The sequence below is a fragment of the Limanda limanda genome, chromosome 13, assembly GCF_963576545.1.
Source record: "Limanda limanda chromosome 13, fLimLim1.1, whole genome shotgun sequence".
Taxonomy (NCBI): domain Eukaryota; kingdom Metazoa; phylum Chordata; class Actinopteri; order Pleuronectiformes; family Pleuronectidae; genus Limanda; species Limanda limanda.
This window is the reverse complement of record NC_083648.1, coordinates 4,395,630-4,408,489: the sequence shown is the minus strand read 5'-3', so window position 1 is coordinate 4,408,489 and position 12,860 is coordinate 4,395,630. Positions and strand designations below refer to the sequence as shown.

The 12,860-nt window shown below is 45.4% G+C and overlaps 1 protein-coding gene across 1 annotated transcript in view; it reads left to right on the top strand.

Annotated features, from left to right (window-relative positions):
• Positions 1-3,866: 3,866 nt before the first annotated feature.
• The window catches only part of LOC133018366 (supervillin-like), a 29,946-nt gene continuing 20,952 nt past the window's right edge, over positions 3,867-12,860 (top strand). Inside the window, exons 1-9 of the mRNA XM_061084722.1 lie at positions 3,867-3,936; positions 4,144-4,155; positions 5,562-5,610; positions 6,473-6,564; positions 6,657-6,714; positions 6,798-6,946; positions 7,472-8,312; positions 10,923-12,263; positions 12,687-12,857. Coding sequence (XP_060940705.1) covers positions 3,867-3,936; positions 4,144-4,155; positions 5,562-5,610; positions 6,473-6,564; positions 6,657-6,714; positions 6,798-6,946; positions 7,472-8,312; positions 10,923-12,263; positions 12,687-12,857 — 2,783 coding nt within the window. The remainder of the gene's footprint in view (positions 3,937-4,143; positions 4,156-5,561; positions 5,611-6,472; positions 6,565-6,656; positions 6,715-6,797; positions 6,947-7,471; positions 8,313-10,922; positions 12,264-12,686; positions 12,858-12,860) is intronic.

Here is a 12,860-nt window from a genome sequence, read left to right as displayed (position 1 = left end):
GACGATGGTGGAGGAACAGCCAATGGTGTGAGACCTGCAGAGAATGAGAGGGGAGACACAGGAAAACAACCACACACGTAACACAGGACTAAATGGAACCCATATTCTTTTTCTACGAATGCTTAGTTTAATGGTGCTGGATAGAATGCTATTGTGAAATTGATGCTTGTAAGGAACCAATCTAAATGTAGATGGGGGCGTTTTTCAGTAGCCATTACTTTTGCAATCAACATTTGCTTCATAGCGTGTTTGTAGTATTTTCGTTATTGGCAATGTTTCTGGATTTTTTTTTGATATTTCAGAAGAAATGAAATAGAGTCAGTTCAAGTTACATCATAAACGGTTAACATTGTACATGTATAGCACAGTATGAAGTGATGTGGTTGCAGGAGGATTCAGCTGAGTCATAATGGTGATAATGTCCCAAGCACACATGTGATAAGACATTTAAAGAAAGTGCTCGGTTTGGTGATATTAGTTCTTTGGAAAAAACGTGTAGAAATGACCTCTGCTCCACTGGGACACAGTTAACTTATACTTTTGTCTGGTCTTGAGTCCAGTTACATAACCTGAAGATGTTCCTGGACGATGTAGCTTTTCAGAAAGTGCAGCCAAATCCTCCAGCTCCCAATCTGTCTTTGTCTCTCACCCCCATTTCCCTCCCTGTCTCCTGCTCTGGCCTAAGAGCTGGAGAACTTCTTCAGTGACTCCCCTCGGTGGCTCGGTGCTCATCGATATCCATATAAGAGCAGAGGAGGCAGGTTTCTGTGCCGAGTGTCCGGCAGAGTTGATGCAAGGCAACGGAGAGGAATGCAGATGCGGATCTAAAGATGGAATGCCAGAGTAAATGTTTAAGAAAAGGAGGGAGGATGAAGGTTCCTGGTCTGCTGTGTGTGAGTGAGAGAGAGAGAGAGAGGGAGTTTCAATCATACACTTCTTCTGCATGTGTTGACACCAGTGCATGTGTGTCTGTGGCTCCTTCATCACTGAGACAAATCTACTGTTTGCATGTGGTTAGCAAGTTCAGCACCAAGGATGGTCGGGAGTTTTGTGAGTTAACATCACGGCTGTGGAGCTTGTGAAATTGAAACAGACGTTCGTGGCTGAACTTCAGTTATTCTACTCAACCCAGTAAATCTCAGTATGTATAAAGACGACAAACTGAAACAAGCGATGTCCTCCACAGAGAATGAAGTTTGATTCTGAGCTTCACATCTTAGAGATTTGCTGCGAGATGCTCTGATGCTGAGTCACCCGGCGGTTTGTTGAGGCCTCATCTCGTGGTGTTTACATGTTTTCCTGGGTGTTGAGTTTTGTGGCCTGTTTTGTACACTGACTGTGTTGCAAGATTATACCGTTGCGTTGAGTTTCACATTTCTATAAATCACCTCTCTCTGACCTCATGAAATCAGAGAGCAGGTGGTCCCAGATATCTACTGGGTGGAAACATTGAAATCAGAAAAACCAATTCATCCTCTCACAGAGAGATTCACTGGGTTCAGGAGATGAGGCTGCAGGCGTGGTTCATTAACAGATCAACTAATAGAAAAATACTTATCCTACATTCTAAAGGTGTCTGTTTTATCAAGATATTTTTCCTATTTAATAATTTAAAGACTGATGAAGGGGTTTAAATTAAACTGCTTAATTGCAAATGACTTTTACATTAAGGAGGTAGGCTGCAACTTGTTGTCAACGACTCTGTGTTCAGAGTCCACCTCAGTGTTCTGACTTGGAAGTGTTATTTGTGATGCCAGTAAAGTTTTCAACTAAGAAAACCTTCAGGGCGACAGAGATCAGATGGAGAGCAAGTGACTGAGGATGTATCATGAGTTGTTGTTGTTGTTGTTGTTGTTTTTGAATTGGCAAACAAGAGAAGAGGAAACATGATAGGAAACATGGAGATAAAGAAAAACAAGCAATAAGAGAAAGTGAAAAGGAGTTGAGGAATGAGGAGGACTGATCGGAAGGAGCAGGAAGGGTCAGAGGAGAGAGAAGGAGACGGATGGTGAGGGTGACAAATCTGGGGAAGGAGAGGGAGTGAGAAGGAAAACAAGAGACGGTCCCTGGTAAACAGGCCGGCGGCTGACAGGGTGACCTCGCTCCCTCAGGCAGCCACTCACAACACATGTTGCCTTATTAGGGGCGTCTACAGGCAATGTGGGCAGACCAGGGAAGGTGCTGGGGGGGGTTTGTGTGTGAAAGGGAGAATAAGCATCACACAGAGGAGGTGAGTTAACGTGCAGGCAAGACAGTTTGTAACGAGATTAAAGAGCCGGAGTTACTTCTGCAATGCAGTTCACTAAATACTTTATCCTGCAACAAAATGCACTTTGCACATCCATGCATATTATATATAATCTAATATTATATTTAGAAATATAACCTGTTTCCTTTCATTGTGGACTGAAATATCTCCTTTTGTTGTCAATCTCTTAAGAGCTTGTTTGTGTTGGGGTGTGTGCACTCAAGTTTCATTACCGCTGTCATGAACAGAAGAGGAGGCTATGTTACTGTGAATATTTTGACCAGCAGTGTCTTTGTGATTTCAGGTTATTTTTTTAATATTTGTAGTTGTCAATCTCCAATTTGAAGTTGAAGATTTCAGAGGGACATGAACAGAAGACCCACAGGAGTGGAATGTGCTCTTCTCACAGAGGAATATTGGGGTCATGCAAAAGAATGAAAATTAGAGGAAGACTTTGCTTCGCCTTTTGCATTTCGAGCATAAAATTAAAATGTACAAACAAAAATTCACCATTTTCTCAGTAGGTTTTAATTGTTTTCCACCTGCTCAGATGTGGAGCAGAAAAAGACTTGCTCATGATGTGATATTTAACCGTTGAACAGAGTATTCTATCTAAACTGGCATCAAGTCAAGGATGTAAGTTAAATCCTTACAACTATAAAGAATTGTATTTCCAGGGGTAACCTGAATTTTTACAATCTTCGGACCCCCATGCTTCCAGAGCTAGAAGGTTCCTGGTTTGGATTCCAGTTGGTGATGTTTCTCCCCGTGTCTCCATGGGTTTTCTCCTGGAACTCGGACTTCTCCCCAAAGTCCAAAACCATGCAGATTGGGATTAGGTTGATTTGAGACTCCAAATTGACTGTAGGTGTAAACGTGATTGTGAAAGGTTGTTTGCTCTTGTGATCCCCTGATGACCTGTCCAGGATGTTCCGCCTCTTGCTCACTGTCGGCTCGGTTTGGCTCCAGCCCCCCGCGACCCTCAAATGAAGGGCTGTAAAGATAATAGATTGATGGATGGACACATTAAAAAAACAGAAAAAGTAAGATTTCACAGCCAAACTATCCGAAAACTCCATAGTAATATTTTGATTAAATACAGTTTTTGGACTTTTCCTTGCACTCTTGACTGAAGCCCACCTGACGGCTTGCGTGCTTTAAGGATCCCGTCTGACTCCCAGTCGCCCTGGACCCCATACCAGCCCTGCTGCCCTGCTGGCACCCTCCTCCAATCCGGTTCCAGAGTTTTTATCATCAAGGCTAATTTCTGCCTGTAATCTGATTAGGGCTCTGAGCTGCTTTAGCACCCTGCTGTGCTGTCTCTCTCTCTCTCTCTCTCTCTACCGTCCACTCCACTGACACACACACACTGTCTGACAGCCAGTCTGTGCAGGCTGTAGCTCGCTGTGTAGCCGGGGCAGTCACTGCACTGTGGCTGTGTGTGTGTGCTCGTGTGTGTGTGTGTGCTTGTGTCACCACTTTCATCCCAGCCTGTCTTCTTGCCGTTAGCAGCCCTCGCCTCCGCCGGTGAAACTCCTGCTGTCCAACGCCGTCACCACTGCTGTGACACCGGAGGGGAGTCGAGCAGAGAGCCTGTCTGCTGTGCACCTCCTTAAACATGTTTCGAAACCCATGGATCTCTAGTTACCATGTGAACCATGTCCAGCCCTGTGGCCAAGGTAAGGCCTGTAGAAGGGGAAGGCTTGGTTATAGGATGACTTTCCTATCTGCCCCTATCTCTATAGACTCCCTGGTCCATGCTGTTACTGAGCTAAAAGACCCATTATTGGTGGATTTCAGTCATATTGCAGAGGGAGACTTACTAGGAGGCTGTGGACATGTCTCATTCTGATCATACCTGACTAATTCACCTGAGGATTTTGCATTTTAATGAGTTGGGACAGAAGGTTTGATTGTATTTCGGTTGCTGAGTTTAGATGTTAGCATAGAGGCTGCTTGGAATGAATGTAGCCTATGGGTTAGTAGTGATACCACTTATCTGGTGCTGTATTTTCAACAGGTGAATGCTACTGTGTGTGTCTCTCTGTGCTGTTTTACCTTGACTATGTTTAGTGTGCTTGAAATCCTCCTCAAGGTGTATCTCTGCCCCCTGAGGTGGAAGACGGCCGGTCCTGTTCCCCCATCAACCCTTTCCACACAGATTGTGTGCAAGCAAGGGGCCTGTTGACTCAGGGCGTCTATTTTGCACCTCTTGAATATTTATAGAAATCCTTCTCCTCAGTGCGCTCGCTTTGGGACGTCTGGCACTGCCCCCCCACCCACCCCTGAGCCTGGTGCTGCTTGTTATGTTGACAACCTGCAGGCGTTTCCTAGGAAGAGCCGGGTTGACTTCTGCACGAGGGGCTTTCCAACCGAGGAGTCAGACTTGTGAGGTCATTAACAGACAGATACGTGAACGCACTCCTCCACAAGGGTCCCGTTGGCTTTTAAAAGAGATGCTGCTTTTAAAGGTTATGAAATTTATTGATTTAGAGTATGAAAAGAGAGTTATCATTGCCATGTCTTCTTCTGGGATGTGATCGTTACCAACATAAGACAAACGTGTGATGGGGAATCACACCCATGGTGCAGAGACTTCCAACTCAGATGTCTGACCTCTCGGATGTCTAATCCTGACTTGACTTGTCCTAACATGTCCTTCAATTTCACCAGGTCAGTCACTGAAGCCTTGACCTTGATGTCTCACTGATCACATGGGACTTTTACATCCTACACTCTCAGTCGTGTGGATGGTTCTGTGCTGTTGACACATCGTCTTTAGTGGCCAAAATAAGTCCGAGGTGTCTGGAGCAGTAACAAGATCCGTCTCATATACTGGAATCCAACTTTACAACACGCTGCCCTGACCCGAGAGTTAGAGGGTCAGCGGTCAGCAGGGAACCGGGACTTTCTGAGTAAACCTTTTTTTGTCAACTGACTCACAGTGAGCTGTAAAGTTTCTGTCACAGATCTACATGCTGTGGCTGCAGTGGATTGATGATAGTCATTACGTGTGGAGCTTATGACAAAAATAGCAGCCATTATAAATTATTTTGATAATCACGCTGTTATGAGCTATAGTTACGAGCCCACGTGAAGCGTCTCATTAGAGTTGTGAATGGGCTGAAGTTTATTCTCGTCTGTGACACCTGTTGTTTTGTGAATATGCAGGATCACTAGTTCGTATGTTAATTTTATAATATTAGCCTCGGTGGAAAGCAAGAGAAATATAAAAAAAAAGGTAGAAAAGGATTTCTTTCATTCAAGCTCTTGACTGAGTCTCGTTTCTTTCCTCCAGGATCTGGATCCAAAGCTGCGGCCAAACTCTGCAGCTCTGCCTCGTTTCCATCCGAAGCCTTAAGGTAAAACTCTCACAAGGAGACGTGGGTCAAATGGCGTGAGTGGAACTAGGGAGATGACGCGCAGCCTTTTCTAAGAGCATTTGCCATTCCTTTCATTTGCCTGGTCATCAAGACGGGGATATGCAAGGATATAGGTTTAGTGCTTTAGCTTATCATGCACAATAGGCATTAAAAGCTGAAGATGCCTGGAACAGCTTATCCTAAGACACTTTTTTCTTCACATGGTATTAGAGCCATAATACCTCTTTCCGGAATCCTTTACACCAAGCCTCTTTTTGCTTGAATTCAAAGTTTCCTCTGGTAGTTAGTTAGTTCAGTATAAGATCTTTATTACATTGGGAAAGTGTAGTTTAAGTGTGTGCTAGTGTGTGTGTGTGTGTGTGTGTGTGTGTGTGTGTGTGTGTGTGTCTGTGACCGGCTGTTGCTGAGACGTAAAGCCATGATTGTCTGCTTCCACTTGGACGAGAGTCAGGACTTGATGACCTGGTTTCTAAGCTGGATCCTGATGGAAGTAACAGCAGCTGAGCTTCACCTTTACCTGCGTTCACCTCTTAAAGACGACTCACTTAAAGCTGAGTCGCAGTGAAGCCTCAGATCAGACTCCAACATATGACGTCTGGCTTGTTCTTAGTTTAAGAACCAAATATGACGGCGTCCACACTAGTCCACACTGGTTGTGATTTTCACTTTCAAATACATTATATGTTGCAGTTAAAGGTTTCAGAAAGAATCTTACTGCTGCTACCTCTTTTTATTCGAGCAAATTTAAATGAAGTACCTTCACCTATTAATTTTTCCCTCAGAGGGAATCCAGAATGAAACGAGTTACATGCTCACAACAGGCTTGTCACTTCTCTTTCAGTTTTCAGAGTGACTTCCCCTCGGGTGACAAGACCGCCTTGGTCAAGAGCGTTTCAGATACAGATGCCAAACGTCTGGTCGTCCTTCCCAAGGGTTCGCATTGCTTCTCCCATAATAACATCAAAAATACTTACTTTTGACAAGTTTTATAATATTAACTTTGTGTTTTCTGATCAAACAATCAGTTTCAGAGTTGAAGAAACACTTTGAGACTCCTGTCACAAAGGATTTGGAGATGAACAGGTAGGCTCATGGCTCATTACACTGAATTCTCACACTTCTATTTCTTTAACTTCCCAGCTGCTAACCTTTTTGTCTCTTGACAGGAAGGAGAGGATAGCCCGGCGTCTGGAGGGGATGGAAAGTGACGCTCCTCCTGCTCTGGTTCCCGGTGGTTTGGTCGCCAACAGAATGCTGGAGGAGGATCCGCCGCGGTACACCCGCGCCTCAGACCCCTGTGAGCCTTGTGGGATGGGTAAGCATGGCACGTCGCATGGCAGAACGATGGTGATGGGGATGCACTTTGTGGAATTGGATTGACGTTCCTGAAATGCATCTCATCATATTTCAAAAATAACCAGTTAATTGTTTGTTAGTTGGTTTTTGTAACAAGTAGCTTGAATTGTTAGCCAAATACTTTCACTGTTGTTGAAAGATATTTGTGTCCTAGTTCCTTCAATGGAGTTTCTCAGTGACCAACACTTGGTATCTGTGCATCTGTCCTGTAGGTGTAATGCATGTGACAGTGAAAATAAAGCACAAACAAATCTGACAGTTTAAGCATGGTGTTCATTTTGTAAGACATGGACTACCTCATTCACATTAATGTGTGTGATGTGTTTTGTTAGATTAAAACCCCATTTTTCTGATTACCTTCTAATGGAGGTAAATCAGAAATTGGTTCTCACAGTAACTCCCATGTGACACAAGTTTGCCACAATTCATTAATATTCTAAAAATGTTGTTGACATAAATTGAGTATTTTCCCTTTTTACCACAGTGAGGCGCTACAGTCGAGAGGATTTTGACGCTCCCCAGAAGAAGATGTCCTCCTCAGAAAGGTCACCTCAGGTCAAAGGTGGAGTTGGCAGTGGACGTCCAGACCCGAAGCTGGTGTATGTCGACCCAGTCACGTTGTCCACCTCCTCTACACCCACATCCGGCCCCACAGACCCCTCCAGCCTCAGTTCCAAGGCCGAGCGCATAGCCCGCTACAAAGCAGAGCGCCGCCGCCAGCTGTCAGAGCGCTATGGCATCCTCCTGGACCAGGAGGCGGACACCGACTTCACACCGAGCCACCGGTCCCGCCGAGAGCCGGAGACCTCGGGTCGACAGACAAGTGCCAGGAGAGACAGAGACGGACAGGAAACAGAGGAAGTGGGACGGGACCCCAGGGTGCCATACCGCTCTGGAGTGGGAAAAGTTTACATGAGGACTCATCCAGACGCTGCACCTGTTAACACATCAAACCCCGCCCACACAACCCCAGCTCCTCCCCCCACACAGGAAAGACAGAGCCGATATTCTGAGCGGGAAAGAGCGATGAACATGGAGAACTACCGGCGTGGAGGAGCCCAAGAGCGCAGAACCGCTTCCAGATCCAGAACCCAGGAAGCGCATCCGCCCCAGCCCCAGCCCCAACAACCACAGAACCCCCCACACCACCAAGAAGCTGCCCACCAGGAGCCAAGCCCCGCCTCCACAAGGGATTACAGCATCGCAGCAGTGCCCAACTCTCCTCGCACCGCCCGCCGGGCGTCCCTGCCCTCCACCCGCTACGGCATCTCACCCGGGGATTTATTCATAGAGCAGCAGGCCCAGAGCATCCTCAACAGACAGGGGTGAGTTTATAAAAACATTCATGTTCACAAAACACATCATGATGGAAGGTTGTTTGGTCATCAAGTCTTTTATACGAAATAGAGAGCAAGTATGTGACAAAGTGCTTTAATCCAAAGAGATAAAATAAAGAACTTCTACTTAGCAAACCACTTGAATTTTTGCTATTATTGTTTGAGACGATAAAACTTTAGATAAAACATCTAAAGAAATTGCAAACTTCATACAGCTTGGGAAGTCGAGTGGCTGCTGAGCTAGCTAGCTGCTACTTTTACCCACAGACTAAATCTTTCTAGCTGTGTCATGCTTGTCCTGCTCCAGTTTCACATGGATAGATGCTCTGGGGAGCTCGTCAAGGAAAGGCTATAGGGCGAGAGGGAAAATGGCAGGATATGCTTTTGGAAGGGATATGATTTCCAGACTTGTCCCATGAGGTAACCCTGATCTAACAGCAGCTTGGTTAATTAGCTAAGTGCTACATCTCACTTTCTATTATAAACCTGAATATGCTACCAGAAAAGGAATTGGAATTGTATTGGTTCTTAAGTACAGCAAATAAATAAGACTTTGACTTGATGGCATTAAGGCAGGTGATGAATTGGACGATGAGCTAAAGGCCATAATTATTTTTGTTCATATTTACGACCGTTGAAATTACATCACCAACATAGATCTGCGACAAATGTCTTCAGCTTGTCTTCAAGGAACTGTCCACGCGACCGGATACATGTGTTTTAAGCTGGCAGCGCTCAGACACTCAGGGAAGCACTGGTCATGAAGCACTGATCTGTTCTTAACAGGGTTATCATGTGTCTAGAATTAAAGGAAGTGGAAATGTCTTAAATGAGATGATAAATATTTGTCACATGTAAAAAATTTGAATTGCAATCAACTACAGGAACGACTTTCAGTAAAGCACAGACCTCTACCAAGGCCCAACAGTCACTTTAAATTCTCCTAATTTACACACTTGTAGATGTTATTTTTATTTAAATTTTTAGACCTCAGGCACTGTCCTGTTTGTCCTCTTAAAACATGGCACCATCTTTTTGAGCCAAACATCAGCCTTAAAGACTTGCACTAAGCTCACAAGAGAACAGTTTGTGGAAACAGATCAACTTCATGACACAAACATGACCATACCCAGAACTCTGTAAAACTGACCCTCTGCCCATCATCCCCAGCACCTACATTCTTGTTGAATTAGTGTGACTGTGTGTGGCCTGGGTTTCGTCAGCACACGAGTGGTGAACCAGAGTTGATGGGCTGACAACACTTGTCAGCTTCAGACCCTGACTCAGTCAGTCGCAGACATCAGCACTCGTGAGGAGAGGCTCTATTCACATCTCCGCAAACTCTGGCCTATTAATCCCTCAGAAATTACATCTGAGTCCTGAACCCTGTTAGTGATTTGGATAATGTCCTGGCCTACAACATGCTTCTCCCCTTGAGAGCTGCAGGAGAGCTCCTTGCATGTATGGATTTTACATTAATTTTACTCATAGGTTTGTGCAGCTTTGTAGAATGTAGAGTGAAACACATTACCCATAACCTTTGATTGATTTATCTCTGTATTCCTGGAAGATCTGCCATCACAATTTGAGGTCCTTGGTTGTTTATTTCTGGACCAGACAGTGGCCCAGATGAATGGCCTAGTTGGCCTGCAGAAAGGATGAAGGTCCATGGCCTGTCTTTGAGCTCTATGGACAGGTGGACTTCATAAAGACATGGATTTGTTAGTGAAGCTTGAGTTGTTTCATTGGTGCATAAGGAATAGTTTTTCTTTGCTGGTTTGCTTGCAAAACGTAAGTTTATTCCAAAGAAATCAAACCCTCTCTATGTTTATTCAATTTGTTTTTAACAGCTATTTTATCACAAATTAGGATATTCAGATTACACTTTTTTTCAAGTCTATTGTATTCCGCTGGCACAGACAGCCTTTGTGACCTTATCAGCTGCTTGTGCTAGCTAGTATTAGCGTGTACTTGTGTAGCACTAGCACAGTTTAAGTCCTTCATGCCATGTCAGATAAACCAGAGGCCCATCAATTATGTCTGGCTTAGTGGTCTACAATGAGATTAGAGCAACCTTTGGATACCAGAGGTCAGAAGGTTATAGATGAAAATAGTTTGGCTTACTTTTTGGCACAGAGACATTCGAGCGAGAGAGAGAGAGAGAGAGTGAGAGAGAGCGAGAGAGTTGTTTGAACTAAGTCTAAAATCTAAACCCAGAGCATGCTGCTTCTTGACCTTGCTGCAAAGCTATTGTAGGATTTGGAAGATCAAGTTGGTCTCATGACAGTCTCAGGTCGTAAACTTTTATTTCACAAGAACACATCACAGATGAGATTTGTGTAATGCCAGAAAATGTATATCTCTAAAATATTTTAAAATTTTAACCTTTTTTCATTGTCTGTCCTACCAGAATTGAAGGCACCTACTCAGTTCAAATTATATAAGATTATTAATTAATTTACCTGCCCTTGTATCCCAAGGAGGAAAATAACATTTGGCATATGTCTTTTAGATCACCTCTTGTTTGAGTTTGGAGAGTTTCATAGCTTTTTACTTGAGCTGGAATCTCAGTGTCCCTTATCCATTCCTTTCCCCAAGAATCCGAGCAAGGGAACGATTGTCCAGAGATGAAACTGCCCAGAGGCCCCCTGACTGGAGTCCAGACATGAATCAGGTTGACAGACACCGTACTCAAAGGAACACTGCTCAGTATACGCCACAGCACGCAGAATCCACCCAGCAAAGGACTGTTCACCAGCCTCAGCCCAGCCCTGGCCACCATCCTTCTCACGGGCAGACAGCCTACCCTTCCACTCCTCCGGAGTACAGACATTCTGTTCCTGAAGTGGACTCACAGCCCTATTTGGGTATGCCTGCCCTGGTGGCTACTGCCAAACTTCCTGGACCTCCTGAGGTACTACCACGACGGAGAGTGAGTGCCGACCAAATCCATGCCGCTCACAAGGAGGCAAGACTAGAGGCCAGGCAGGCCCTGAAGGAAGAGGCCCACACAGAGGGCCTGCTTAAGAGTCGGAAAGCTGTGCTGCCTTCAGAGATCCGCCGAAGAGAAAAGAGTGTGGATGATCCTCACAGAGGCCGGCATGAAGATATGGACTGGCAAAACTACAGCCCAGAACAGAGGAGGATGAGTCAAGGCGAGGAAGACTGGGATTGGGACAAAACAAGGGAGAGGGGGAGAGAGAGAAATGTTGAGAGGATGAGGGAAAGGGGGAGACAGAATGTTGACAGCCAAGAGGAGAGAATATTTAAATCTTTGCAGCCGTCCCACTCATCCGAACGGCAGCAGCCCAGGGAGCACCGATCCTCAGAGACTATGTTCCATCAAGAGCCCCAAATTCCATATGAAGATCCCCCAATGCAACAACAGTATGAACCCAGTAAGAGGCAGCATGTTGCTCAAACTCAGCAGGCAGACCCACAAAGGCAGCACCAGTATGACCAGTCGAGACAGCCGCAAGAGCCTCAAAGACAACAACCCTTTCAAAAAAGGCAGGAGTACATGCTCCAACAACAAGAACCTCCAATTCAGCAACAAGACCTTGAGAGAAGACCAGATCCAAGACTAGACAAAGAGTTTGAGCCTCAGAGGGCGCAGCAGCAGGATCCTTCAGAGCAGCAGAGGTTTGACTCGGCTGTCTACCTCCAGAAGGGATCTTCTCTGCCTCAGGTCAAAAGCAGAAGCATGGAGCTCGGCGGAGGTCCCAAACCCAAGACTCGAACACGCTCCATGTCAGATATAGGTGTTAGCGAGCATTCGGCTATGTATCGTATGGAGAGGGCAGCAGCCAGCCGGGACGCATCCAGAGCCATTCCATCTGCAGGGGTGGCTAACGGGGATTTGGGCACGCTGGACACCAGGGTGTCGGTAGCACAGCTGCGACACTCCTATCTGGAAAATGCCAACCGGAAACCTGAGTTGTACGTCCAATAGCATGGGCACTGTGTGGCATTGCTGAATAACTCTTCTTACTCTGCATTATTGAGCTGTTGCAGACAAATAATCCAACGGTGATTCATGAAAATAACGCAGATAGAACATGAGGCATGACATCTTAGGTTCAATTTAGCTTAACTTACTTGCGCAAGTTCGCATCAGGTCTTGCAAGTTACCCTTTGGCAGTTTTCTGCATGTTAACCTCGGGTCATGGCTGTTCACAGTTGAGTTGCAGTTACGTGTGTGCAGCTAAGTGTGTGAGGCCCTGTTCTTCTAATTCGAGTGGAGTTTCTTGTGCACTGTTAATCCACTAAAACAAAATCAAAACCAACCATTAGTAACATTTTTTTGTCCCTTTTTTTGTTGTCTTTGTCCGTCCGTCCTCAATGACCCTCGACTCCAAAAAGTGAGGCCACAAAAGTAGATCTGTCAGCAGTGGAGGTAGATCCAGCTAGTGGCAGTGATCGAGACAGGCCCGCTCGGAAGCCTCGTCGCTACATCACTCCGGGAGACAGTCGCTTGTCGGAGAGGTTTAGGACCCAGCCCATCACCTCTGCAGAGCGTTTGGAGTCTGATAGGTA